The sequence below is a fragment of the Macrotis lagotis genome, chromosome 7, assembly GCF_037893015.1.
Source record: "Macrotis lagotis isolate mMagLag1 chromosome 7, bilby.v1.9.chrom.fasta, whole genome shotgun sequence".
NCBI lineage: Eukaryota > Metazoa > Chordata > Mammalia > Peramelemorphia > Peramelidae > Macrotis > Macrotis lagotis.
Genome location: NC_133664.1, coordinates 199762505 through 199787816, shown reverse-complemented (window position 1 = coordinate 199787816; position 25312 = coordinate 199762505). Strand labels below are relative to the sequence as shown.

Here is a 25312-nt window from a genome sequence, read left to right as displayed (position 1 = left end):
CATTTATATTGTGCTTACTATTTTTCTAAGTGTTATAGAATTATTATCTCATTTGCTACTTACAATAACTTTGGGAGGTGGATGCTATTATTATCTTTATTTTATAGATAATGAAACTGGACAGAGAGTGAGTTACCTGTGCAGGTTCAAGCAATCTGAGGTTAAATTTGAACTCTGGTCTTTTTTTTTTTTGCAAGGCAATGGGTTAAGTGACTTGTCCAAAGTCATACAACAAGGTAATTATTAAGTGTCTGAGGTCAAATTTGAACTCAGGTCCTCCTGACTCCAGGGTTGGTGTTCTATCCACTTTGCCACCTACCTATCCCAAACTCTGGTCCAGTGACCTATACACTTATACTACCAAGTTATCCTGCCCTTTCCACCTAGGCCCTGGTCATCTCTTCTTTTCAGCATTCTAATAGCAGAGGTCCATTAGGAAGACCATTGCTGGCCTTAAGTTAGGAAGATTCATCTTCCTGAGTTCAAATCTGTCATCAGACATTTATGAACTGTATGACCTTGGGCAAGTCACTTAACCTGTTTATCTCAGTTTCTTCATCTATAAAATGTACTGGAGAAAGAAATGGCAAACCTGATTTTATCCTAGTATCCTTGCCAAGAAAACCCCAAATGGAGTCAAGAAGAATCAGACATGGGGCAGCTGGATGGCACAGTGGATAGAGAATAGACCCTGGAGTCAGGAGTACCTGAGTTCAAATCCAGCTCCAGACACTTAATAATTACCTAGCTGTGTGGCCTTGGGCAAGTCACTTAACCCCATTACCTTAAATTTAAAAAAAAGACAAAAAAAGAAGAATCAGACATGACTGAAATGACTAAAAATAACAACAAAAATTATAATTACATTGAAGAAAGATGTAGACCATTTCTTCAAGTGGGCATAGTTTTAGAGTCTCTCCAGAAAGACACAGGTCATTTGTTTTATTATATTTGAAATCATTTCTTTTTTTTTGTTTGTTTTTTGCAAGGAAAATGGGGTTAAGTGGCTTGCCCAAGGCCACACAGCTAGGTAATTATTAAGCGTCTGAGACCAGATTTGAACTCAGGTACTCCTGACTCCAAGGCCGGTGCTCTATCCACTGTGTCACCTAGTCACCCCAATCATTTGTCTTTTTTCAGAACCATGGCTGGCTACTCTTAGAAATACTGCCCAATAGTTTGAAGTAAAGGTTATTCATAGTGTTTAGCAAAATTCATCTTATCCTGAATGGGAATTGACCACCAATGCATTCATGTTCTGCTTATTCCCTCCTTACTGATTTCTGAATTTTAGTTTGTTTTTCATGTTTTTGCTAGGCAAATGGGGTTAAGTGACTTGCCCAAGGCCACACAGCTAGGTAATTATTAAGTATCTGAAGCCGGATTTGAACTCTAGTACTCCTGATTCCAGGGCCCGTGTTCTATCCACTGCACCACCTAGCCACCCCTGATTTCTGATTTTTTGGAATAGGATCATGATGGAGGGATTCTAGGGAGTCAGTACTCCAAAGAGCTCTAGGCAATTTTATCTATGTTCTTTTTAAAATCTCATGCCTCCATCTCTTCCATGGTACAGGAAACTCAGGAACAGGTACAGGTACAGGAAACTGCTGTCCCATTCCCCCATTCCATCTTAGGAAAACCTAAACCTTTCTTTATCGCCAAGTTGCTGATCAAAGGCTACATTCAGGGCACTCTCAGCAACGCACAGGAGTTCCTCTATATAAGGTAGGGCATGCTTCTGATTTAGTGTTATGTCATGAGGATTTGGATTATTTATTGGCAATTCCCACTATTTATGCTGTTCATGGACCTTAAAGCTCAAGTTTGATTTTTAGAAATAAAACTAATAAATAATAACCAGCCCCTTGATTTATCAGCACAGTGGGGGAGAACATGATTTCTAGTTGGAACAATCATTCTGAAAGTATCAGTTGCTCTTCTCAAAGAACTGCTGGAAAATTCTTACACTATTGCTCTATAATAATTGAGAGACCTAGGTCTGGCCAGGATAATGGAAGGAAATTAAATAGAGAAGATACCCCACCCCCCATACACCAATTTCTAGATTTGCCTACATTTCCTTTGACCCTCAACCCTTCAAATCTAGGAGCATCCACAGGACTTGACCATTTATAACTAAAGGCCTCAGGCCAAATTCCTAGTCATCAACATAAATTTTGTTAAATAGTTCAATGTCCCCCATATTAATCATGTAAAACTAGTAGACAGATGTTGCTAAGCATTTGAATCTAAATGATACAAGCCATACCAGAAGTCTTGCAAATTCATTCATTCAGTGACTATGCTAGCAAAGCACATCTGGCAATTCTGAACACATCTGGCAGTAGCTGAGGGCCACCCAGAAGATGCCATCTTCCCTGCCTTATTCATTTAGGATATTTTTTTTTACCCTTTTGAACAGTGGGGAAAATTATTGAGCTTAGAATCATAAGACTGGAAAGGATCTTGATAATCAATGACTAGCTTTTCCAAGCCTTGAGTACCAGGCCCTTAGGACTCAGGTTCCTTTTCTCCAGATGAGTGGATAACCAAGCTTAGAGGCTGTCGGGTCAGAACTTGAAGATAGGGAGGGGAAAAGCCTTAGATCTTTTGGTAACCTAAGTAAACAGAGAGAAGCAATTGACTTAAGTGGGCCAAACTGTTAAATATTAAGATAAAAATAATCAGCAAAAATGATTATTTGAAAAGGATTGTGGTTATGAGGATTAGTTTTAATTTAGCTGTTTGATGCCAAGATCTGTAATATCCTAAGGGATTGGGTGCCTTTGCTTTCCTATCTCATGAGTCTATATGTGATTGTGGGTGTGTCAGGAAGAAGAAAACCCAAAACTGAGGGAAGTTAAGAAATCCACTGTGCAGGGCCTGCTAGTAGAAAGACTCTGTCTCCATAGCAACCCAGCAGCATTGTCCCATTCCTGGGGCATGGGGTAGCCAACAGGAAAGCTCCACCCCCAGGACAAGCCAGAAGGGAAACCAACACTCTAATATAAGCAAGTAGGTACATCTTGAAAGTCAGTGAAAGTTGGCAATAAGGCCCTAAGCCATAGCACAAAAACCTTGGGACTATCCAGGACCAGAGATCATCTCATGTAAAACCACCAAATCACACCAAAAAAGGCAGATGAAAGTGAGCAAAAAAAAAATTAAAAAACAAATAAATTTGACTATAGAAAATTAGTGTGGTGAGAAGTAGGATCAAGGCATAAACTCAGAAGAAGACAATAATGTAAAATGGTTATTCATGAAGCCTCAAAGAAAATGCTATTTTATCTCAGGTCCTAAAAGAATTTCTGGAAGAACTTTAAAAGGATTTTTAAAAGTACATTAGAGCATAGCTAGGTTGCACAGTGAATAGAGCACCAGCCCTGGAGTCAGGAGGATCTGAGTTCAAATCAGACCTCAGACACCTAATAAATGCCTAGTTGTGTGGCCTTGAGCAAGCCATTTAACCCCATTGCCTTGCAAAAACCTAAAAAAAAACTTACATTAGAGAAATAGAAAGAAAATTTTGAAAAAAAATGAGTAATGAAAAAGAATCTTGAAAAGAGTCTTTAGGATGAGAAAAGATACAAAAATTTATCAATGAAAATGATTGCCTAAAAAAGAAAATTGCCCAAATGGAAAAGGTGGTACAAAAAATTCCTTAAGCAAGTAGAAACTAATGACTCTATGATAATCAAAAAAGTAAAAAAAAAAGACAAAATGTAAAATTTCTCATTTTAAAAGCAACTGACTGATAAAATTGATCTAGGAGAGATAATGTAAGAATGATTTAACTACCTGAAAAATCATGAAAAAAATAAAAAACAACACAAAAACTCTGGACAGCAGTTTTCCATAAATTTTCAAGGAAAAACTGTTCTGATATATTAGAACCAGAAGGCAAAATAGAAATTGAAAAAATCCACCAATCATCACCTGAAAGTGCTACCAAAATTAAAATCCCAGGAACATCATAGCCAAATATGGAACTCATAGATCAAAGAAAAGGACTGCAAGTATTTAAAAATAAGCAACTCAGATATTGTAGAACTAAAATAAGGATTACACAGGAGCTTCCATATTAAAGAACCACAAGACTTGGAGTATGATATGCTGGAAGACAAAGGATTACATCCAAGAATCACCTACTAGTAAAATTTAATATAATCTTTCAAGGAAAAAATGAATATTTAATGAAATAGAGGACTTCTGAGCATTTCCTTTTTGCAAGGCAGTGACTTGCCCAAGGTCACACAGGTAATTATTAAGTGTCTGAGACTGGATTTGAATTCAGATCCTCCTGACTCCAGGGCTGGTGCTCTTTCCTTCAGGGCTGGCGCACCACCTAGCTGCCCTGAGCATTTCTAATTAAAAGGGTCAGTGCTAAATAAAAACAAATGATCTCCAAATGCAAAATTTGAGGGAAACATAACAAGGTAAAAAAGAAACAAGAGGGAGAACTCATAAGAATTTCAGTAAGATTACACCATTGTATTTCTGTATGGCAAAATAATATTTGTAATTCTTTAGAACTGTTACCATAAGAGCAATTAGGATTGTTCTTTTATATACATATAGATATAATATACATACATAAACATATATATGTATATACACACATATATGTCTGTATGTGTGTGTAGTTATGTAGTTATGCATGGGGAGGAGGAGGTTGAATTTAATATAAGTGATGAGATGATAGAACCCCCAAAATAAAATAAAAATATGAGGAAGAAAATTGTACTGGCAGAAGGAGGGGGAAGATTGAATGGGGTAAATTATTCCACATAAAAGAGGCATGAAAACATTATTATATTGAAGGGAAAGATGGGGAGGGGGTATGGCAAGGAAAACAAACCTTATTCTCATCAAAATTGGCTCAAAGAAGGAATAATATACATACTCAATTGGATACGAAGTCTATCTTATACTATAAGGAAGTAAAATGGAATGGAGATAATAGAAAAAGAGTGGGGCACTGAAAAAATGGAGAGGTAGATTGGGGAAGGTGGTGATCAGATGTAGAACACCTAAAAGGAGACAAAATATGGGATTAAGCCAGTAGGTGGGGAAACTGGCAAGGTGGAAAATACAGCTAATTGTTATAGTTATAAATGTGAATGGGATGAACTCACCCATAAAATGAAAACAGATAGCAGAGCGGATAAAAAAACAACACAGAATCCAACAGTATCTTGCTTACAAGAAAAACATTTGAAATAGAGAGACATACCAAGAGTAAAAGTAAGGGGCTAAAGCAAAATCTATTGTATTTAAGCAAAGAAAGCAAGGATAGCAATCATGATCTCAGACAAAGAAAAAATAATTAAATTAAAAGAGATAAAGAAGGAAATTATATCTTGCTTATAGGTAACAGAGAATGCACTATATATACATCAAAAGCATCTAAATTTTTTGGAGAAGTTGAATGAATTACAAAAAGGAAATAGTAAAATTATGTAAGTGGGGGACCTCCATTTTTCCCTCTCAGGACTAGAGAAATCTAACCAAAAAATAAACAAGAAAAATATTAAAGAGAGGAATAAAATTCTGAAGAAATTAGATAGATAGACCTGGAGAAAATTAAATGTGAATAAAAAGAAATATACTTTTTCTTAGCAACACAACACCTACACAGAAATTGACTATGTATTAGAATACAAAATAAAAACCTCACAATTAAAAATAGAAATAGTAAATACATTCTTTTCATATTGCAATGCAATAAAAGTTGCATTCTACAAATGATAATGGAAAGAGATTATAAAATAATTAGAAATTACATAATCTATTCCTAAAAATAAGTGGGCAAAGAATAAATCATAGCAACAATGGATAATCTCAGTAAAAAATGACAATAATGAGATAATTTACTACATATATGGAAACCAAAAGTGGCACTTAGGGAGAAATTTATATCTTTCTAATTGTTTTCTTCAATAAAATAGAGACAAAACAGATAAATGAATTGGGTAGGCAACTAAAAAACTAGAAAAAGGACAAACTAAAATCCCCAGTTAAACACCAAACTGGAAAATTTGAAAAATCATAAGAAAGATTAGCAAATTAGAAGGAAATCAATAAACTAATAAATAAAAAGAGAGAGAGAAAGAGAACATTAGTTAATTAGATTTAATAAAGGAAAGAAGAAAACTGAATAACTAACATCAAAAATGAAAGAGGTGAATTCACCACCAATGAATAGAAAATTAAGAAAATCACTAGGAACTGTTTTGCCCAATTAGATGCCAATAAATTTGGCTACCTAGATCAAATAGATAAATGCTTACAAAAATATAAATTACTCAATTTGGCTGAAGAAGAAATAAAATGCTTAAATAATTCAATATTAGGAAAAGAAATTGAACAGGTCATCAATGAACTTCTTAAGAAAAACTATCCACCTGGACTAGTTGAATTCAAAGTGAATTCTACCAAGCATTTAAAGAACAATTAATTCCAATAAATATTTAAGCTATTTGGAAAAATAGATGGAGTCCTAACATATTCTTTTATGACACAAATAATGAAGTGATACCTCCAGCAGGAAGCACCATATGAATACAACTATAAAATACTTTTCACACAAATAGAGTCAGATCTAAACAATTGGAAATATAATAATTGTTCATGGGTAGGCTGAGTCAATATAATAAAAATGAAAATTCTACCTAAATTACTACATTTATTCAAGTGTCATACAAATCAAACTATCAAAAAATTATTTCATATGGCTAGAAGAAATTAATAACAAAATTCATCTGGATGAACAAAAGCCTAAGGATATCAAAGGAATCAATGGAAAAAATGTGAAAGAGCGTAGCCAAACCAGATCTCAAATTGTTTATAAAACAAAACATCTGGTACTGACTTAAAAATAGGGTGGTGAAATAGAGTAGGTACAAATTACCTTTATAATAAATGACTTTAGCAATCTGGCATATGATAAATATCCAAGATTTTGGAACAAAAAATTATTATTTGACAAAAACTGCTGAAAAAACTTAAAAACAATGTGGTACCTACTAGGTATAGATCAACATCTCATACTAAATACTAAGATAAGAACAAAATGGGTATGTAAAAGATGATACCATAAGCAAATTAAGAGAGCATGTAATAGTTTATTTGTTATTTTTATGGATGAGAAAAATTTAGAACTAAAGAAGCTGTGTAATGTTTTTTGTAAAACAAAATAGATATTTTTATTACATTAACCTAGAAAAGATTTTACACAAACAGAACAAGGTAACCAAGATTATAATGAAAGCAGAAATGGGGGAAATTTTGCAACAAGTATCTTTGATAAAGGCCTCATTCCCCATTGATAAATGGTTAAAGGATATGAACAGGCATTTTTCAGACAAAGAAATCAAAACTATCTGTAGTCTTTATGAAAACATTCTCTAAATCACTATTGATTAGAGAAATATAAATTAAAACAACTCTTAGGTACCATTTCATACCTATCAGATTGGCTAATAGGAAAAAAAGGGAAAATGTTGAATATTAGAAGGGATGTAGGAAAACTGGGATAATAATCCACTATTGGTTGAGTTATGAACTGATCCAACCATTCTGGAAAAAAAATTGGAACTATGTTCAAAGGAATATAAAACTGTGCATACTCTTTGTTCCAGCAATACTACTGCTAGGTCTATATCTCAAAGACATCCAAAAAATGGGGAAAGGACCTATTTCTTCAAAAATATAAATAATACATCTTTTTGTGATGACTATAAATTGGAACTACTTGAAAAGACTTACATGACATGGTAAAGTGAACAGTATGAGAAGAATGTTGTACACAGCAACAAAAATATTGTTTAATGAAGAATTGTAAATGACTTAGCTATTCTCAGCAATACAATGAAATAAGACAATCTCAAAAGACTAATGATGAAACATACTATTGGCCTCAAGAAAAAGAACTGATAATTTTAATACAAAATGAAGCATACTATTTTTTGCATTCTTTCATTTTTTTCTTTTGACTCTTGTACAAAAATGTCTAATATGAAAAATGTCTTACACAATTGCTTACTTATCTCAGGGAAGGGGAAAGGTGCAAGGTAGAAACGGACAGAGTTTTGAATTTAAAATTTTAAATAAAAAACATTAATTAAAAAAAGAAATCTACCGTGGACTTTTTTCAGCTTTATTTTCTATTGAATTACAATGATGTAGTCATATCTCAATTTCACTCACTCCCTAACTTCTCCCACTCCTAACCCTCTAACCCATGCATTTATTCTTGACTAAACAGAAGGAGGAAGGTCTTAATTCATGTAATGAGCAGGTTTTTTTTTAATTTCTTGAATTAAACCATGCCAATTGTATCATCTATCAATCATACTCATCATTAAAACAGTGACCTGGACTCATATCTTTAAGAAAGCCCTTAGGATAGAGACTTCCAATTCATGGTGATGCTGCTGAACTTGGAGAGTCAAGAGGTAGCATAAGATCACTAGTTTCATCCAATTAAAGTGGAATTTCAGTTGAAGAGATGATCTAGGCAGTGCTTTAAGAATGACATGAGTGGGGCGGCTAGGTGGCACAGTGGATAGAACACTGGTCCTGGAGTCAGACACTTAATAATTACTTAGCTGTGTGGTCTTTGGCAAGCCACTTAACCCCATTGCCTTGCAAAAACCTTAAAAAAAAAAAAGAATGACATGAGAGGGGCAGGTGGTGCAATGAATAGAGCACCAGCCCTGGAGTCAGGAGGACCTTAGTTCAAATCTGCAATAATTGTCTAGCTGTGTGACCTTGGGCAAGTCACTTAACCCCATTGCCTTAAATAAAAAATTAAAAAAAAGAATGACATGAAATTCATGCACATGTATCTGCAAAAACAAAACAAAACTATGTCTGGCAATATCAGATTAATGCAGTTCAAGTAAGGAAAGATATGAAAGGAAATGGGAATCCTTTGGGGGTAAAATTTAGCCTAAAAGACTGAGTTATAACCTTAGTCTTTGAATAGTAGACTTATAAAAGGAAAGGAATTTAGAGATCATCTAAAGTTTTTGTAACCAGGGGGCCTACATTGAAGTCCTAGCTAGGCTTCCTACTAGCTTTGTCCTCAATGATAAAATGAGAATATTTGTACTATGACTGCACTGGGGCAGGTTTAAAATTCAAACGAGAAAATACATAAGATATATAAAAATGAATATATCTGCAAATGGTAAAGTACCCTAAATTTACTATCAACTTATCTAACGGGAGTACTGGAGGAAGAAATTTGATAAATAATAAAATGCAATGTAAATGAATGGACAATAAATAGATTTCCTTGAGGGGAAAATAAGTAGAAAGATGAAGGTTTTTGAGTTTTATGCTTTAGGAAGAGAGGTTGAAAGAGTTAGGAATGCTTAATCTAGAAAAGAGAAGACTAGGGGACAAGATACATGATAGATACCACATCTGTCCAATGGACTCTCATTAGGAATAAGGACTAAACTTATTCTGTCAGGTCCCAGAGAACAAAAGTGGAAACAAGTAGAATGATAATGAGGAAAATTTAGATTTAATAGAAAATGTCTTGACTATCAGAGTTATCCAAAAGTTGAATAAGCTCTTTCAGGAGGCAGTGGGATCCCCCTTAATGGAGGTCTTTAAAGAAAGACTGAATGACTACTTATTAAGTGTGTTGTAGAGGTTATTCCCTTTCAGGTATGGTAGGGTAGACCTGAACTCTCCTCTGACTATGGAGCTCTGTATCTTTGGGAAACTTATTGAGTTTGATTTCACTAAAACTTTCAGATTTTTTCCAGATGAATTATTGCCTAGGATTGCCTCTTCCATTTTGAATTCTTGGTATTTATTTTTTCTAACCAAAGTATAAGATTGACATCTATCCTTAGTAAATTTCATCTTTTTTCAATTAGCTAAACACCCAGAATTCTGAGCTGAGATCTTTTTGACTTCTCATAGTGTCATCCAATGTTAACTTTTGGTACCTGCTTTTCATCATCTGTAAAATTATAAGCAGTACTTATATACCTCTCTCTCTATCTCTCTCAGTATATATATATATATATATATATATATTTATGTGTGTGTTTATATATGTAGTTATCCAATACATATTTATGCATATATAGATACATATCCATAAACATATATAGTATATGTCATATATGTATATGCATACATGCATACATGTCCAAAATCATTCACAAAGTTGACAAATGACCAGGATTTTTTTCCTGAGGTACTCTCCTGGAGATCTCTATGTAAATGCTTAATGAGTGTTTTGAGTTTGGATCCTACTATTCAAACAGTTCCAAATTCATCTAGTTCTGTGAATACCAGGTCTACATCTCTTTTCCACAAAACAGCACTGAAAGATTTTATAAGCTGAAATCTAGGTAAAATACACACAATATTTCCTGGTATGATATAGTAGAAAGAAGAGTGATTCTGAATTTTGAGGTCTAGATTCAAATCCTGCCTCTGGTGCTTACTTCTTGTGTGACCTTGCATCAGTTTATTAACCTGAGTGGGCTGTAGCTTCCTAATATGTAAAATAATAGAATTGATAGATGTGATAACCTTACATGTGCCTTCCAGTCTTTTATCAATGATTGTTTAATCCTGAAAAAAAGGAAATAAGACTCTAACTCATATTACTTGATTTTGATCAAGTCATGCTGGTTCTTTGCAATCATTACCTTTTTTTCTTCCTCTGGAAAATTTGTTCAGATTATAGTTTAAACTCGCCCTTATATTAGCAAACTCCATATTTTTGATTTAAGAAAATCAGGACATTTACCCTTTTTCCACTTGTGTGGTATAACTCCTTTTTTCACAGTCTTTCAGACAAAGCCATCAGATCAGATCTGCTGATTCTTTCAGTACCTGAAAATATAGTTTCTTTGTTTCAAGTGACTTGAACTTGTCAGAGGCAGTGTATTTTCACATTACCTCCTTCAATTAAAAATCAACACCCTATTTACTATATATGTTCTATCCTTTGAAGTTCAAAGATCATTCTCATTGGCAGGAAAAATAGAAACTTAAAATGGGAATTAAGCTACTGCTCTTTTTTTCTTTGTGTTACCAATTATTATTCCATTCCCTGCCCCCCCCCACCCCTAGCAACAGAGCTAACCCTCTCTGATTCTGTTCTATTCTACAATACAAATAAAACCTTTCCACTGTTTTTTTGTTATCCTTAGCTTCCTTGCCAGTGCCTTTAACACTGTTGGCACTCTTTTTACAAGGTCATGCCATAGTATGAAGTATTCTCCTTTCAACTGATTTCTGTCACCTGTCTTTGTTTTATCTTCTTTTTATGTCTTAAAATTCAGATTGGTTGGTGAGTTCTGTATACATCTTTAGAGTTAAATTTCAGAATGCCCCCTTTTTTCCACCTCAGAGAAATTATTTCTCTGTATTCTTAGAACATAGTCCTTCACATAGGGTCCATGAATTTTAAAAAAACTGTTGATAATTATTTCAATATAATTGGATTCCTTTGCACTTTTATCAGTTTTTTTTTGCATTTAAAAACATTCCTCTGAGAAGGGGTTCCTAGGTTTTATCAGACTTCCAAAGAAACATATTACTATGACTGAAAAAAGTTTAGAACCTCTGCCTTAAGACCTTCCCATTTTTCCTGAGCTGAATTTTCCTATAGAAATTTAGGAGATGAGACCTTCTCTTAACCTTTGAAATCTGTTCTCTCAAACCTAGGGTATCTGTCAGACTATGCACAGTTTTCCTCTCCTCTTTCAGAAGCTATAAGATGGAATAATCACTTTCCCTTAAGGGTCTCATTTCTATCACAGTAACTAGTTCCTCACTGTTGGTATAAATTAAATCCAGAACCACATTTCATCTTAGTGCTTCCTCTACCTTTTAAAAGAGAAAATTATCATTAAATCATGTCAAGAAATTATTCATTGCTCTGCTTTTGGCAGGAAGTTAACTCTAGCAGATGTATGGATTAATTGAAACTTTCTATCATTTCTTCATCATGCCTCAGTGGAAGGATTGCTATTTGTTTCAAAACACCTAATCATCACTTCAGCTTCTGCCTCCACTGAGGTTCAACCAAATGCTTCTCCTTTGATTTCCCAAGTGTGTGTGTTGTGTGTGTGTGTGTGTGTGTGTGTGTTTTATTTTATTTGTATGCCTTTTTTAATATACATCACTACCCTATTCCTTTTGTCTAAACTATTTCACTGCACTCTTTCAAGCAATATTCTGGTAACAAATCACATTTTACAAAGTTTCACCAATATCTGTGAAAACAAGTTTTTCCCTTTGGCTTTCCATTGCCATTGTTTTGCTGTTTTCCATTGTATCCAACTCTTTGTTACTTGGCAGAAATATTGTAGTGGGTTACTATTTCCTTCTCCAACTCATTTTACAGATGAAGAAAATGAGGTAACCAGGATTAAGTGACTTGGACAGGAACATAACTAATAAGTAAGTGAGTGACTAAGGCCAGATTTGAATTTTGGGATTTGTTCTTCCTAACTCTTACCATTCTATGTACTACACTACCCAACTGTCCCAATATTTTTTATTTTATTATACTTTGTGTACTTTCACCTCAATTATCCTTTTTTGCTATTTTATGAGGGGATATATTTTTTAATTTTTTAAATTATTAAATTAAATTAAATGTTTTATTTTTTTCTCCTCAGTAATAGATAACAAACAACTTTATTCTCTAAATCAGTGTCAAGCTCCACTTGGCAACAGCATCAGTTTCTAGACACTCAATACCATCTTGTTGTGATTGAGTTATATCAATTAACTTTCCTTGGTCAACATGCATTTAAGTATGAATTATGTGTTGGGAGCTGGTAATATTGTTTCTAGATTTCTTTTATCCATTCTCTACTTTTCAGCATAAACAGTATATTTCAGTCAGGTTGGAACACATCATTTTAGTATTTTTTTAAAATTTGTATATAAATGAAAACATGTATACATACACATACATTCCATCAAAACAATCTCTTGGGGGGGAGGGAGGCTAGGTGGCACAGTGAATAGAGCACTGGCCCTGGAGTTGGCAGTGCCTGAGTTCAAATCTAGCTCAGAGACTTAATAATTACCTAGCTGTGTGGCCTTGGGCAAGCCACTTAATCCCATTACCTTGCCAAAAACCTAAACCCCCCCCCCCAAAAAAAAACAACAAAACTCAAAAACAATCTCTTGAGGTATATGGTGTAATTATAAATATATTTCCATGTTGCAGATGAGGCTTAAATAGTTCAAGTTCCTTTCCTATAGTTATAAGAACTACTAAGGATCAAAGTCAGGATTCAAACCTGTATCTTGTGTCTTATGGGTTTGAGATAGAAGAAATGGACATCCCTTGGGTCTTACCACACAGCTCAGGTTTGTTCTTTTCTTGCAGAGGTACCGAAAACAGAACAGACCTTCGAGGAGCGACTGATCCTCAAAGCTTTCCTGCTGAAGTTCGTCAATGCCTATTCCCCAATTTTCTACGTGGCCTTTTTCAAAGGGAGGTAGGCATTGTTGGATGGACATGGATGTTCTATTTTTTCCTACATATCCCACCATAGTTTTCCATATGTATGTTCCCTTGGGGAGTGGAGCTATCCCATCTCTTGGACCCTCCTGTGCTGTTCATCCTATGCAGTTTGTGGCTATTTGATTTCTCTGGGTCAGAGACAGTTTGATGTGGTGAAATGAACATTAGGCTTGGAATCTTTACCATTTAAGTTTCTTAACTTTCAAAATAGGGAGAGTAATATTTGAACTGCTAGGATTCAAATAATATTATGCCTCCTTTGTTTCTGTAGAGGGCACTAACATTCTCCCTATCTACCAAGTTTGAAACTTAAAAGTCATCCTTGATCTTTTTTTTTTTCCCTTTCTTCCTTCTCCTACATCCAATCAGTTGATAAATATTGTCATTTCCCTGTAGATGTAGTATAGTGAAAATTATGAATTTTAAGTCAAGAAAGACTTGTCTCTAATTTGTAGTATCCGTTTGTCCATGGATAAGTTACTTAATCTCTCTGAGCTTCAATTTTCCTTTTTAATTCTTTTTCTTTTTGAAGTAACAGATGTTTTTATTAGTATGTCTCTACTAATATTACTCTTAAAAATCAGAAACAAAATTTTAATTACATAACTATATAGATCCAGAAAAACAAATTCCCACTTATTTTTGTTGGTATTCTGTTTCTTCTTTCATGTCTACTATTCATGACCCCATATGGGGTCTTCTTGACAAAGGATATTGGAGAGGTTTTCCATTTCCTTCTCTGGCTCATTTTACTGATGGGGAAACTGAAGTGACCAGGATTAAATGACGTGCCTAGGGTCACACAGTTAGTGTCTGAGGCCAGATTTGAAGTTAGGCCTTCCTGACTCCAGGTCTGGTGTTCTATTCACTGCACCAGTTAGTTTCATATCCAAAAATTTCTATTTCTGCATTTTATTGCCTCTCCATCAGTAAGGTTTCATCTTCATTCTTTTGGTCTCATAGTTCATCATTGTCAGAGTTCTTAAGTCTTTCAAAGTTAATTCTCATGTCATAACTCTCATGTTATTAACTCATGTTATCATTGTAAATATTGTCCATTTCCTCATTTCTTATGGCACATTAGTATTCTATTACATTCAAATTCCCCAATTTGCTTAACCATTCTTCACTGGGAAGAAAGCCCTTAAGTTTCCAATTTTGGGTTACCACAAAGGGAACTGCTCTAAATATTTGTGTCCAAATAGATCCTTTTTCTCTTCCTTTGATTTCCTTGGGGTATAGACCAAGTAGTGGGATAGCACTCAGTATATGCATAGGTTGGTACCTTTCTGGGAATAGTTCCAAATTGCTTCCCACAATGTCTGGATCAGTTCATAGCCCACCGGCATGAGACTAATGTATGTATTTTTCCTCTGTCCCTCCAATAATTTTCTTTATTTGTAAAAGAAAGCTAACAACATCTACTTTATTGTAGGGATGGGTAATTTGATCTTCAAAATGGACCAAATTAGATAATGTATAGAAAGTTCTTTGATAGTTAGAAACATCAAAAAGCTATAAAAATGTCAGCTGCTTTTTTATTCTACTTCAATAATTCTACTTTTCATTCTTAATGCAACAACTTGCTTAGCCCTACCAATTTTCTTGTTTAGATGATTATAATAGTCTCTTAATGCATTTTCCACTTTCTATCCCTGCCTTCTCCAGTTGATTCTTCAAATAATTGTCTGAGTCTTCTTGATGACTTTTTCTGATCTATTCATTTGCACACTTGAAAACTTTCACTATGCATTATCTAACACCCAATACCTTGACATTTAAGGCCCTCTGCAATCTGACTGAAACCTTCTTTTTTACATTATCTCATATTGTTTCCATTCATCTAGCCTAAGTTTCAATCAAACTGAATCACTCTCCATCCCATATTTTCAACCCGCCCTCTCCTATGTCTATTAGATTTGCCTATGCTAATGCTCAGATATATTTGCATCCCTTTGTGATTCATTGACAGTCTGAAATCAAATCCCCCTTCTTAGGCCTCTATCCTCTGCTGTCCCCAGATGTCAGCTGATAGAAGACTACCCAGAAGAAGGACATTAATTTTTTCAACAGACACTAATTTAAAAATTGTGTTGGGGTTTTGTTGCTTTAATAAATGAGATTTCTCTTTTTGTCCAATTGGTCCCAAGTAATTTGGCCTCTGCCCTTCTTGTTTCTGTTGGGACTCAGTTTCATCGAGGAGACTGGTAGCTATGAGAGAGAGGGCAAGGTCTAAATTAAGATTCGAGTGGGAAATTGAAAATCAGGCTCAACTCAAAGGCAGGAATTTACAAAGGCAGCAAGTTAAACTAGACTTGGAAAATCACTGTGAATGGAATGTGAGACTACAATGACCAGACAGAGTAAGAAGCTGATATAGAACAAGAAAAACACCAACATAGTCCTTTTATGTCCTTGCCAGGTTCTATCTCTGCCCAGTTTCTCTTCTAGAAACTTTGAGATCTTGCTCAGAAAAGTAAATAAAGCTTTCTGTGTCTAGCTTTTGTATTTTATAGAAGAATGAAATTAGGCAACATAAAAAAACTGCAGTTATTGATTCTTGGTCTAATAATCTCTAGATTGAACTTCAAATTCTTCCATACCTTTTTTCTCCCCTGGAAAATCAATATTCCTGCAAAGAGAAACATTATTTGCTTAGTCAACTGTCAGCTTTACTAACTAGAGAAATAAGAGGTACAAGCAGCACTGGAGAATCCAAATGGTTCACTGCCTTGACCAGGAACATCAGATTAGGGTCTGTGGTTGTCCCATGCATGAGTGCTAAGATAAGAAGAAGGACCTAAATAGAGATGCCCACTAACACTATTGGATTACATAGTCAAGGAGGGAGGGAATAAATCCTGCTTTTTCATGAAAATTGAGCCTAAAGATTATAAACTTCCTCTCTCTTGAATTTGCTGGTATATACATTCTTTTCACAATTCAGTACAATAAAGTGTAAGGTATTTAAGAGCAATGATTATTTTATTTTGCATTATTTCATTTCATTTCATTTTATTTTGCATTTCTAGTCCCATGAATGGAGGCTTGCACAGAATGGGCAATAAATAATTCTTTGATGATTTGAGTGATTCAAACCAGATTCAAAATGCTGAGGAAGCTGCAGAACTGGTGGTGGTATTCAAGAGATAAATGCCAGTTTTATATGTCAATGAAGTGGAGTAATCCTGGAGGGATGATGGAATCAAAATAATCTTAGATCTGAAAAAGACCTCAGTTGATAATAAAAGATCAATCAGTTGATAAGAATTTATGAGGCAACTTATCTCAGATACTTATTAGTTATTTGTTCTTGGGTAGGTCAATCAATTTTTCTAGGCCTCCATTTCCTCTAGGTGGTATGGGGAGTAGAATGCTGTTCCTGGAGTCAGGAAAAACTGATTTCAAATTTGACCTGAGTGATTTCTGGGGCAGAGGCAAGATGGTAGCATTAATTTAGTGTACTCCTGGAGCTTATCCCTACACAATGCTAAATGAAGCCTCTATACAGTCATTAAAGCTATAGATTCCACCAAAAAAAAAAGACAAGATTGAAACAAATTTTCAACTTTAGATATCAACAAGGTTCTTCAGTGAAGGTTAGTCTCTTTGGGGGAAAAGGGGAAGTAAAGACCATAGGTGGGAGAATGGCAAAATCAGTAGGAGGCTTTAAGTCACAGAGCAGTCTAAGTCCCAGCAGCTAGACAACAGCTGGTAACATGATAGCTAGAGAACAGGGAGGGTCCCAATCCCAAAAAAGTCTGAACCCTGGAAACACTGGGATAAAGACAGAACTGGGTTGGAACAAACTACTGTAAAGGCAGAACCTGAACATAAAGGAGAAAACAAACTGCATAGGTAACACCTGGGCTGCATAGGCAACATCTTGGTCAGAGATAAGACAGGGATCTGACCCTAGCTCTGGCACAAAAAGAGTGGGTATATACTCCCTATAGCTCAGGATCAGAACTCAGACAATCAGGATGAGCAATAAAGAGCACTAACCATAGAAAGCTACTATATAGTTAGAGATGATAAAAATGCCACTTCAAAAGAAGAATGCAGTGAAAAATTTCCTCCATGGGAAGTCTCAAAGGAGTCTGTGAATTGGTCCCAAATCCAAAAGCTCATAGAAGAGCTTAAAAATTTTTAATTCCTTAAAATTCCTTAAAAAAGGAATTTATAAACCAAAGAGGAAAGGAAGAAGAAGAAGAAAATGGAGAAAGAAATAAGAACTATGCGAGAAAATTATGAAAAATTAACTAAAGAAAACTCCTTTAAAAGTAAAAATAACCAACTGGAAAAAAGAATGTAACTCTTCAAAAAAGTAAAATCAACCAACTAGAAAAGGAATGCAACTCATCTAAAACTCAACCAATTGGAAAGGGAATACAACTCAGCAAAAAGTAAAATTATCCAACTGGAAAAGGAAACACAAAAGCTAACTGAAGAAAATAAAACCCTAAAAATTAGAATAGGACAAATAGAAACCAATGAATCTATGACACCAAGATTCCATCAAACAAAGTCAAAAGGCTGAAACAATTGATGAAATTGTAAAGTAAGATCTAGGAAAAACAAACAACCTGGAAAATAGATCCAGGAGAAATAATTCATGAATTATTGGTCTACCAAAAGTTTAGATTAAAAAAAAGCCTGGAAAATTTTTTCCTGAAATTATCAGGGAAAGCTGTCCAAATCTACTAACTCAAGAAGACAAAATAGCCATTGAAAGAATACATAGAACTCCTTTAGAAAAGGATTAAAAACCCCAAGTTTTATCATAGCCAAATTCCAGTATTCTCAAATAAAGGCAAAAGTGCAAGCATCCAAAAAGAAACAATTCAATTACAAATCCTACTCATATGGGACTTATTGGCTTTGACATGGAAGGATCAGAGGGCCTGGAAGAAAGTACTTTGGAGGGCAAAGGACCTTGTATTACAATTGACCTGCAAAATTCAGCATATTCTGTCAGGGGAAAAGATGGTTGTTCAGTGAAATAGAGGACTTCCAAAATTTCTTGATAAAAACATCAGAACTGAACAGAGAATGCAATCTTCAAATATAGAACTTAAGAGATGCATAAAAAGGTAAACAGATGGAGGAAAAAACAAAGCAAAATAAATATTAGTCAGAACATTAAATTATATGCAACTCTGGGGGCAGCTAGGTTGTGTAGTGGATGGAGCACCAGCTCTGGAGTCAGGAGGATCTGAATGCAAAGGAGGCCTTAGACACTTAATAATTACCCAGCTGTGTGCCCTTGAGCAAGTCACTTAACCTCATGCTTGCAAAAAGCCAAAAAGAAAAAAAAAGACTTCTAGATCTATTTTAGGAATTGAGTTTATGAATGCCAAAGGGATACAGTTCTCACCTTTTAAGGAGCTCTCAATCTATAGGGGAAGTATTCCATACAAAACAAATACATGGTGATTAGAAGAGGAAGAGCTAACCACCAGGGCAATCAAGAAAGATTTCTTTAAGGAGGTAGCAATTTAGCAGAGCCTTTAAGGGAACTGGGGTTGTAAGAAGACATAATAAGAAAGGAAAACCTCCCATGTAGCTTTGTGTAAAGACATGGAGATAGATGATAGGAAATAGAATATTGATGATAGCAAACAACATATAAATCACTTTGCCTAGAGTGTAGCAAGCATTGTTCAGTTGATCTGTCATGTTCAACTCTTCTTGATATCAAGGACCAGAGCCCTCACCCAATGTCATCAATTGAATTTTCTTGGGAAAAGCCATTTACTTCTTCAAGGGAATAAGGTAAACAAGTTATGCGACTTGCCCTGAGTCACTCAGCTAGTTAGTTTCTGGAGACAGAGTTTAACTCAGTTCTTCCTGACTCCAGATCAAACTTCCTAGCTATCTAGAATGCATGAGGGAGAGTAATGTGTTATCATCTTGGAATGGTATTTTGGAACCAAATTATGAAGGTCTTTAATGCTAAATTGAGGAATTTGAATTTTATAGTAAGGCCAATAGGAAGCCATTGAAGTTAATTATGTACCGAATGACCTGACCACAGTTGTGCTTTAGGAATATTGTTGAAAGTTAATCTGACTTATTGTTCCCTGCTCTGGTAGGAGAGGGAAGGAGTCTGCAGATTTTTGCATTACCTGCTCTTTGTCATATGCCTCTAACTATGCTGTTTTTACCCTTATCTACAAATTGTAACACTCTTGCTGAATAACTGAGATGCAAAGACTAGATCTTTTTTACTAGCTTTGATCTATCTGAGCAATCTTTATCTTAAGAAAGTTATCAATAAAAGCTGCCTCCCACCTTTAAGCCATTACCGATCTTGGTGTTCAGCCTGTCAATGTATTGCTACCAGTGAGAAAACCCAGTGAATTCCTTTTAACAATTTAATTTTGGCAATTATATGGTAGATGAATTGAAGAGGGGAAAGACTGGATATAAGGAGATCATTCAGTAGGTTTTTATAGTGGTCTATATGAAAAATGAGAAGGGTCCAGACTAGGAAGCATGAGTAGAGAGAAGGAACCAGATGTGAGAGATTTTGAGTAGTGAAATTAAGCTCTGGCAACCAGATATTGTTGGAGGGAGGTAAGAATGAGAGATGGATGAATTAAATATTAAGGGAGTATCAAGGATATCACCTGGACAATGGATCTAAATGACTGAAAGAATCATGTTTCCCTGAGTGAATTAGTAATTTTAGTCCAACTGATAACTGAACACAGTACTCTAAAATCTCAAAATGCTGTCATGTAGATAACAAAAGATGTGATTTTCTTTTCTTGAAGGCCTCTAATGATTGAACAGTCACTAGATTTCAAGGGAATCCCTTCTGCTAATGGATAGCCATAATGGCTAAAAACGTTCTCTTTTGCATCAAGTCCAAATCTGCCTCTCAGTATTTTCCAATTATTTCTCATGGCTTTGCCCTTTATAGCCAGAATAAGACTAACCTTTTTTACCCTTGTGAGTCTGCAGATACTAAGGACAACTATCATGTTTCCCCAAATCTCCAAGTTAGATCTTTTCACTTTTTTCAACATCATTGCACAGAACAGTTTCTTCCAATTTCTTTGCTTTCCTGTTCATTCTCCTCTATTCCATAATATTTCAAGACTTTCCTAAAATGGGGCACCAAGAACTGATCAAAATATTCCTGATGGTTTGGCTAAGGTAAAATACAAACAATCACTTTGCTTGTTCTGTACACTGTGGTTGTATTAATTCAACCTAAACTTCTATTTAGATTTTTTCCCTAACATTCTTGACTCACATTGCCTTTTCAATCCACTAAAAAAAAATTCTTTTTTCTCATGAGCTATGTTATCAGTTCTGTTTCCACAAGTACTCTTATAACCAAACTGTTGATTTCTCTTCAATCAAAGGAGTCACCTTAGTTCAGGTCCTAATCAACTCTCACCTAGACTATTGGGATAGCCTTCTTTTGGTTTCTCTGATTCCAGACTTCCTTCTCTTCACCATACAGTGATCTGAATAATCCTTCTAAAGCTGCTATCTGTCCATGCCACTTTCTTGTTCAAAAAGTTACTTTGACTCCCTATTATTAGAGAATTCAGGGGTCATAGAATTCAAAGGAACCACCTAGACCATCAAATCAATTTCTTTATAACTTAGGAACCTGAGGATCAAGAGGTTTAAGTGACTTGCCCAGGGTCACAAGATTTGAACTCATGACTTCTTACTTCAGAGCCAGTACTTTGTCTACAATGTCATGCATCCCCCTAAGGTCATGCATCTTGTAAGTAACAAAGTCAGAACTCAAGTTCAAGACTTCCAGTCCTTAAGTCTTGTGCTTTCTGAACCAAAGCTGCCTGACCCTCAAATTAATCTACCTATTATTAAGATTGGTCTGTACTTTTCCTCTTCCTGCCATGAATATTTATACTGGCATTGCAAAGAAAGACATTGAAAGGAGGTCATTTCACAGATGAATCATATCCTCTAACAATATAGTCATCCTTTCCCTTCCCTAACATTACCTTACTTCCTAATTTTAGGTTTGTCGGCAGACCCGGGAGTTACGTCTATGTGTTTGATGGTTACCGAATGGAAGAGGCAAGTGATGCTACTATTACCATCATCTAGATAGCTAGATAGAGAAAACTAGTTAGCTAGATAATAGATAGATAGATAGATAGATAGATAGATAGATAGATAGATAGATAGATAGATAGAATATATTTTTAAATACTTAATATTTTCCAGGTGTTGGGAATATAAAAGTTAAAAGATAGTCCCTATCTTCAAAGAGCATACATTCTAATTGAGGAATAGAAAACATAAAGAGAAGCAAGGAGGGGAGGGAACTGTGGATTAATTAAGGTACCCCTACTATGATATGGCTAAAGATTTCCAGAAGGGGATGGTAAAGCCTATAACTAATCCTAACAAAAACCTGGGTGGCTCTAGGAGTAGAGTCCTAGCTCAGTTGGGCAGGGAATGGCAACAATGGCCCCAGTGGAGTGCACACAGAGTAGTTGGAGATTTGGGACATCCTAATCCCCCTGGAGTTATGTTTCTATGCCTCCCATCCCATAAATCTTACTTTGTATTCCCTCACAGTGTGCTCCAGGGGGCTGCCTCATGGAGCTCTGCATTCAACTGAGCATCATCATGTTAGGGAAGCAGCTCATCCAGAACAACATCTTTGAGATTGGTGTCCCGTAAGTACCAACTCTTGTAGTCCATCTCTTTCCAATATCTTTGTTGGGTGAAATAATCAACTATTGAATAGACTGAACACATTTCCTTTTGTAATATTTATGGATTGCCTAGTATATGCAGAGAGAAGAGGTGCAAAGGGAAGATGCAAAGATTCAGTGAGAAATAATCCCAGTCTTTAGAAAATTTAAAATAGTGAAGTATAAAAAAAATTGTTTGGACAGAAGAGGCAGAATAAGAAACATTATAGGACTTGGGGAAGGATTAAGAGGGATATAGCTCTGTTAAATAAGAAAAAAACAAAAATAATTATTTCTAACTAGGTTAGGACAAAGATCAGAGAATATTAATGTAGGAAGTGACATTTGATCTGGGTCTTAACAGGTTGCTAAAAAGTATCATAGTACATCTGACCTAATGTGCACTGGAATTTGAGTCAGTAAACTTGGGATCTAGTCCCTGTTTGGACATTGTTAAATGACTTTTGGTAAATCATTTAATTTTCTGACTCTGTTTCCTTACTTATAAAATGGAACTAAAACACAGATCACCAACCTCACAGAGTCATTGTTAGGACCTTTAAAATGCTAAATGATTGTGAGATGTTATCATTTTAGTTTGAGTTTCAACAGGTTGGGATAAGGTAGGAAGGAGAACCTTTCAGACTTATGAGCAAAGACACAGAAATGGGAAAGTACAGGATTTGTTTACTGGGATGTTGAGTGATCAAGAATGAATTATTGTTCCATGGTCTTTGTTACATGGTGAAGCTTCTCCTGCAGGATCATGGAGTTAGATTGCAAAAGGCCTTGAATACCTAGCTAACTCATTCTGACCAGGAAGCATTGGAAAATTTAAAGACATAGCATTGACATGACCAGATGTGTACATAAGGAAGATTAATTACCAATTTATTAGAGTGCTAGGGAATTTCCAGTACATCTTCAGGCTCTTATGGGTCCCTCCCTATTTTTAAAAGTACAGAATATGGAAGTTAATTTACAGTTACAGAGTAAGTATCCTTAATCTTCTGAGGGAGTTCTATTCTCTCTCCACTCTCACCCCCACCTTCTTGTGCCCTTGATCACCAGGTCAATTGTATGCTTAATAGATTTAGTATTTTCTGATTTATTCAATCCAACAAATATTTTAAGTACCTCCTGAGTACAAAACATTATTTTAGACACTGAGGAACAAACAAATTAAAAAAAATTTCCTGCCCTCATGACATTCTTCTAGAAAAATGTGAATAGATTGTAGCAAAAAGATATTTTAAGAAGGAAGAGATCCCTAATGACTAGAGACATCTAGAGAGTTTTCATGTAGAAGGTATACCTGAACTGAACCTTAGAAGAAGAGGAACAAAACCCAATAAGTGTAAAGGGAATGAGGGAATGCATGAAGGTAGGAGTGAAAATGATGTGAGACAATGTGAAGAGAACATAGGATGGGTAGTACTACTACCACATATGTCTGGGAAGACTTTAAATGCCAAGTTGAAGAGTGTGTATGTTATTCTAATAGCAATTGGAAGCCATTGAATGTTCTTGAATAAGGAGAGTGTTATCTTTAAAGATAATTTTTAAAAAGCTTATTTTGGCAACTGTGTGAAAGATGTATTGGAGAGGACAGCTCAATTTCAATCACAATAGTAACTAGTATTTATATAGTGCTTAAAGGTTGGCAAAGTGCTTTACAAATATTATCACTTTATCCTAACCTCGAGAGGCAGATACTGCATAGTATCAGTTTTATAGATGAAGAAATTGAAGCTAAGAAAAGATAGATGATGATTTGCCCAGAGTCACACAGCTAGTTAAGTGTCTGAGGCTGTATTTTAACTCAAATTTTCCTGACTCCAGACCCAGTATTCTATATACTGTTTCACCTAGATAAGTAAGGAGGACCTGAACTTAGCTGATAATTATCTAGAAGAGAGGGAAAAAATGGAAATGAAAATCTTCATGGAAGTAAAATTGATAAGACTTGGAAACAAATTATTTACAGAGAGTGAAGAGATGTTAAGAGTTGAAGGTGATGCCCTGGTTATGAAGCTAGATTATTGCAAAGATAAATGTTTCCTCAAAAGAAATGGAAAGATATGAAGATGTTATTAGAAAATTTAGAGAGGAAAATGATTAATTGCATTTTAGACATGTTTATTTTGAGTTGCCCATGGGACATCCAGGGAGAAAGATATAGTAGACTATTGACATTGAATGACTGCAATTTAAAAGGATTAGGGGTTGGCATATAGATTTAGGAGGCGTCAATACCAAGATTACACACTAATCCAAAGGATTTATTGTCAGACCAATAGAGAGAGTGAGGAGAAAGAAGAAAAGACAGAATGATGCGGGTGAGGAGATATGATTGTTATAAATGGTACATAATTATAAATACTTAGTCCAGAGTGATTAAAATAGCTTTTATTAATAAGCTTCTCTGCAGAGGACGGCCAGTATCCCTAGCACACAGAGGCAGCAAATTGCAACAATGTCCAGTCTTATATGTAGTTTGAAAGGTTTGTTCTTCCCCTTCATGCCGGCCATTGGTGTTGCAATCTAATCAATACCACTCTGTAATATTATGTTTTCCCTGCCCTGGTCATTATACTAATGAGTACAGGGGAGTGTATAGTAATACCTCACTTGTAAAGGACAAGGTCCCTAGTTCAACTCATGTATCAGGCATGATCTAATCTCTGGTCTGAGCAGGATGGGGTCAGTTCTTTTGTCTTACACTCACATTCCTGCAGGTAAACACCAACAACCACAGGCTGACCTTGTCTTTGTAATGTATATACATATTTAAACTAACAAACTCTTCTTACATTCTGTGGAAGCCAAACATCCTACATTTTTCACAATGATGCTTCATTAAAAGACACTGAAAAGGATCTGTCAGAAAATAATTAGAGGTCAATGTTGAAAAAAACCAAGAAAGAAGAGAACATCCATGAGGTTGAGGAGGTGTTTAATGGAATCTAAAGTTGGAGAGAAGTTGAGAAGCATGAGGATTGAGAAGGAAATAAAAAATTAAATAGATAAAAGTTCATTTATGATCTTGGGAAGAACAATTTTGATCAAGTTATAAGATTGGAAGCCA

The 25312-nt window shown here is 35.2% G+C and overlaps 1 protein-coding gene across 1 annotated transcript in view; it reads left to right on the top strand.

The window, feature by feature from the left end:
- ANO2 (anoctamin 2) overlaps positions 1-25312 on the top strand; it is a 546921-nt gene that overhangs the window by 409185 nt on the left and 112424 nt on the right. The window contains exons 16-18 of the mRNA XM_074195316.1: positions 13394-13505; positions 21541-21598; positions 22106-22206. Coding sequence (XP_074051417.1) covers positions 13394-13505; positions 21541-21598; positions 22106-22206 — 271 coding nt within the window. The remainder of the gene's footprint in view (positions 1-13393; positions 13506-21540; positions 21599-22105; positions 22207-25312) is intronic.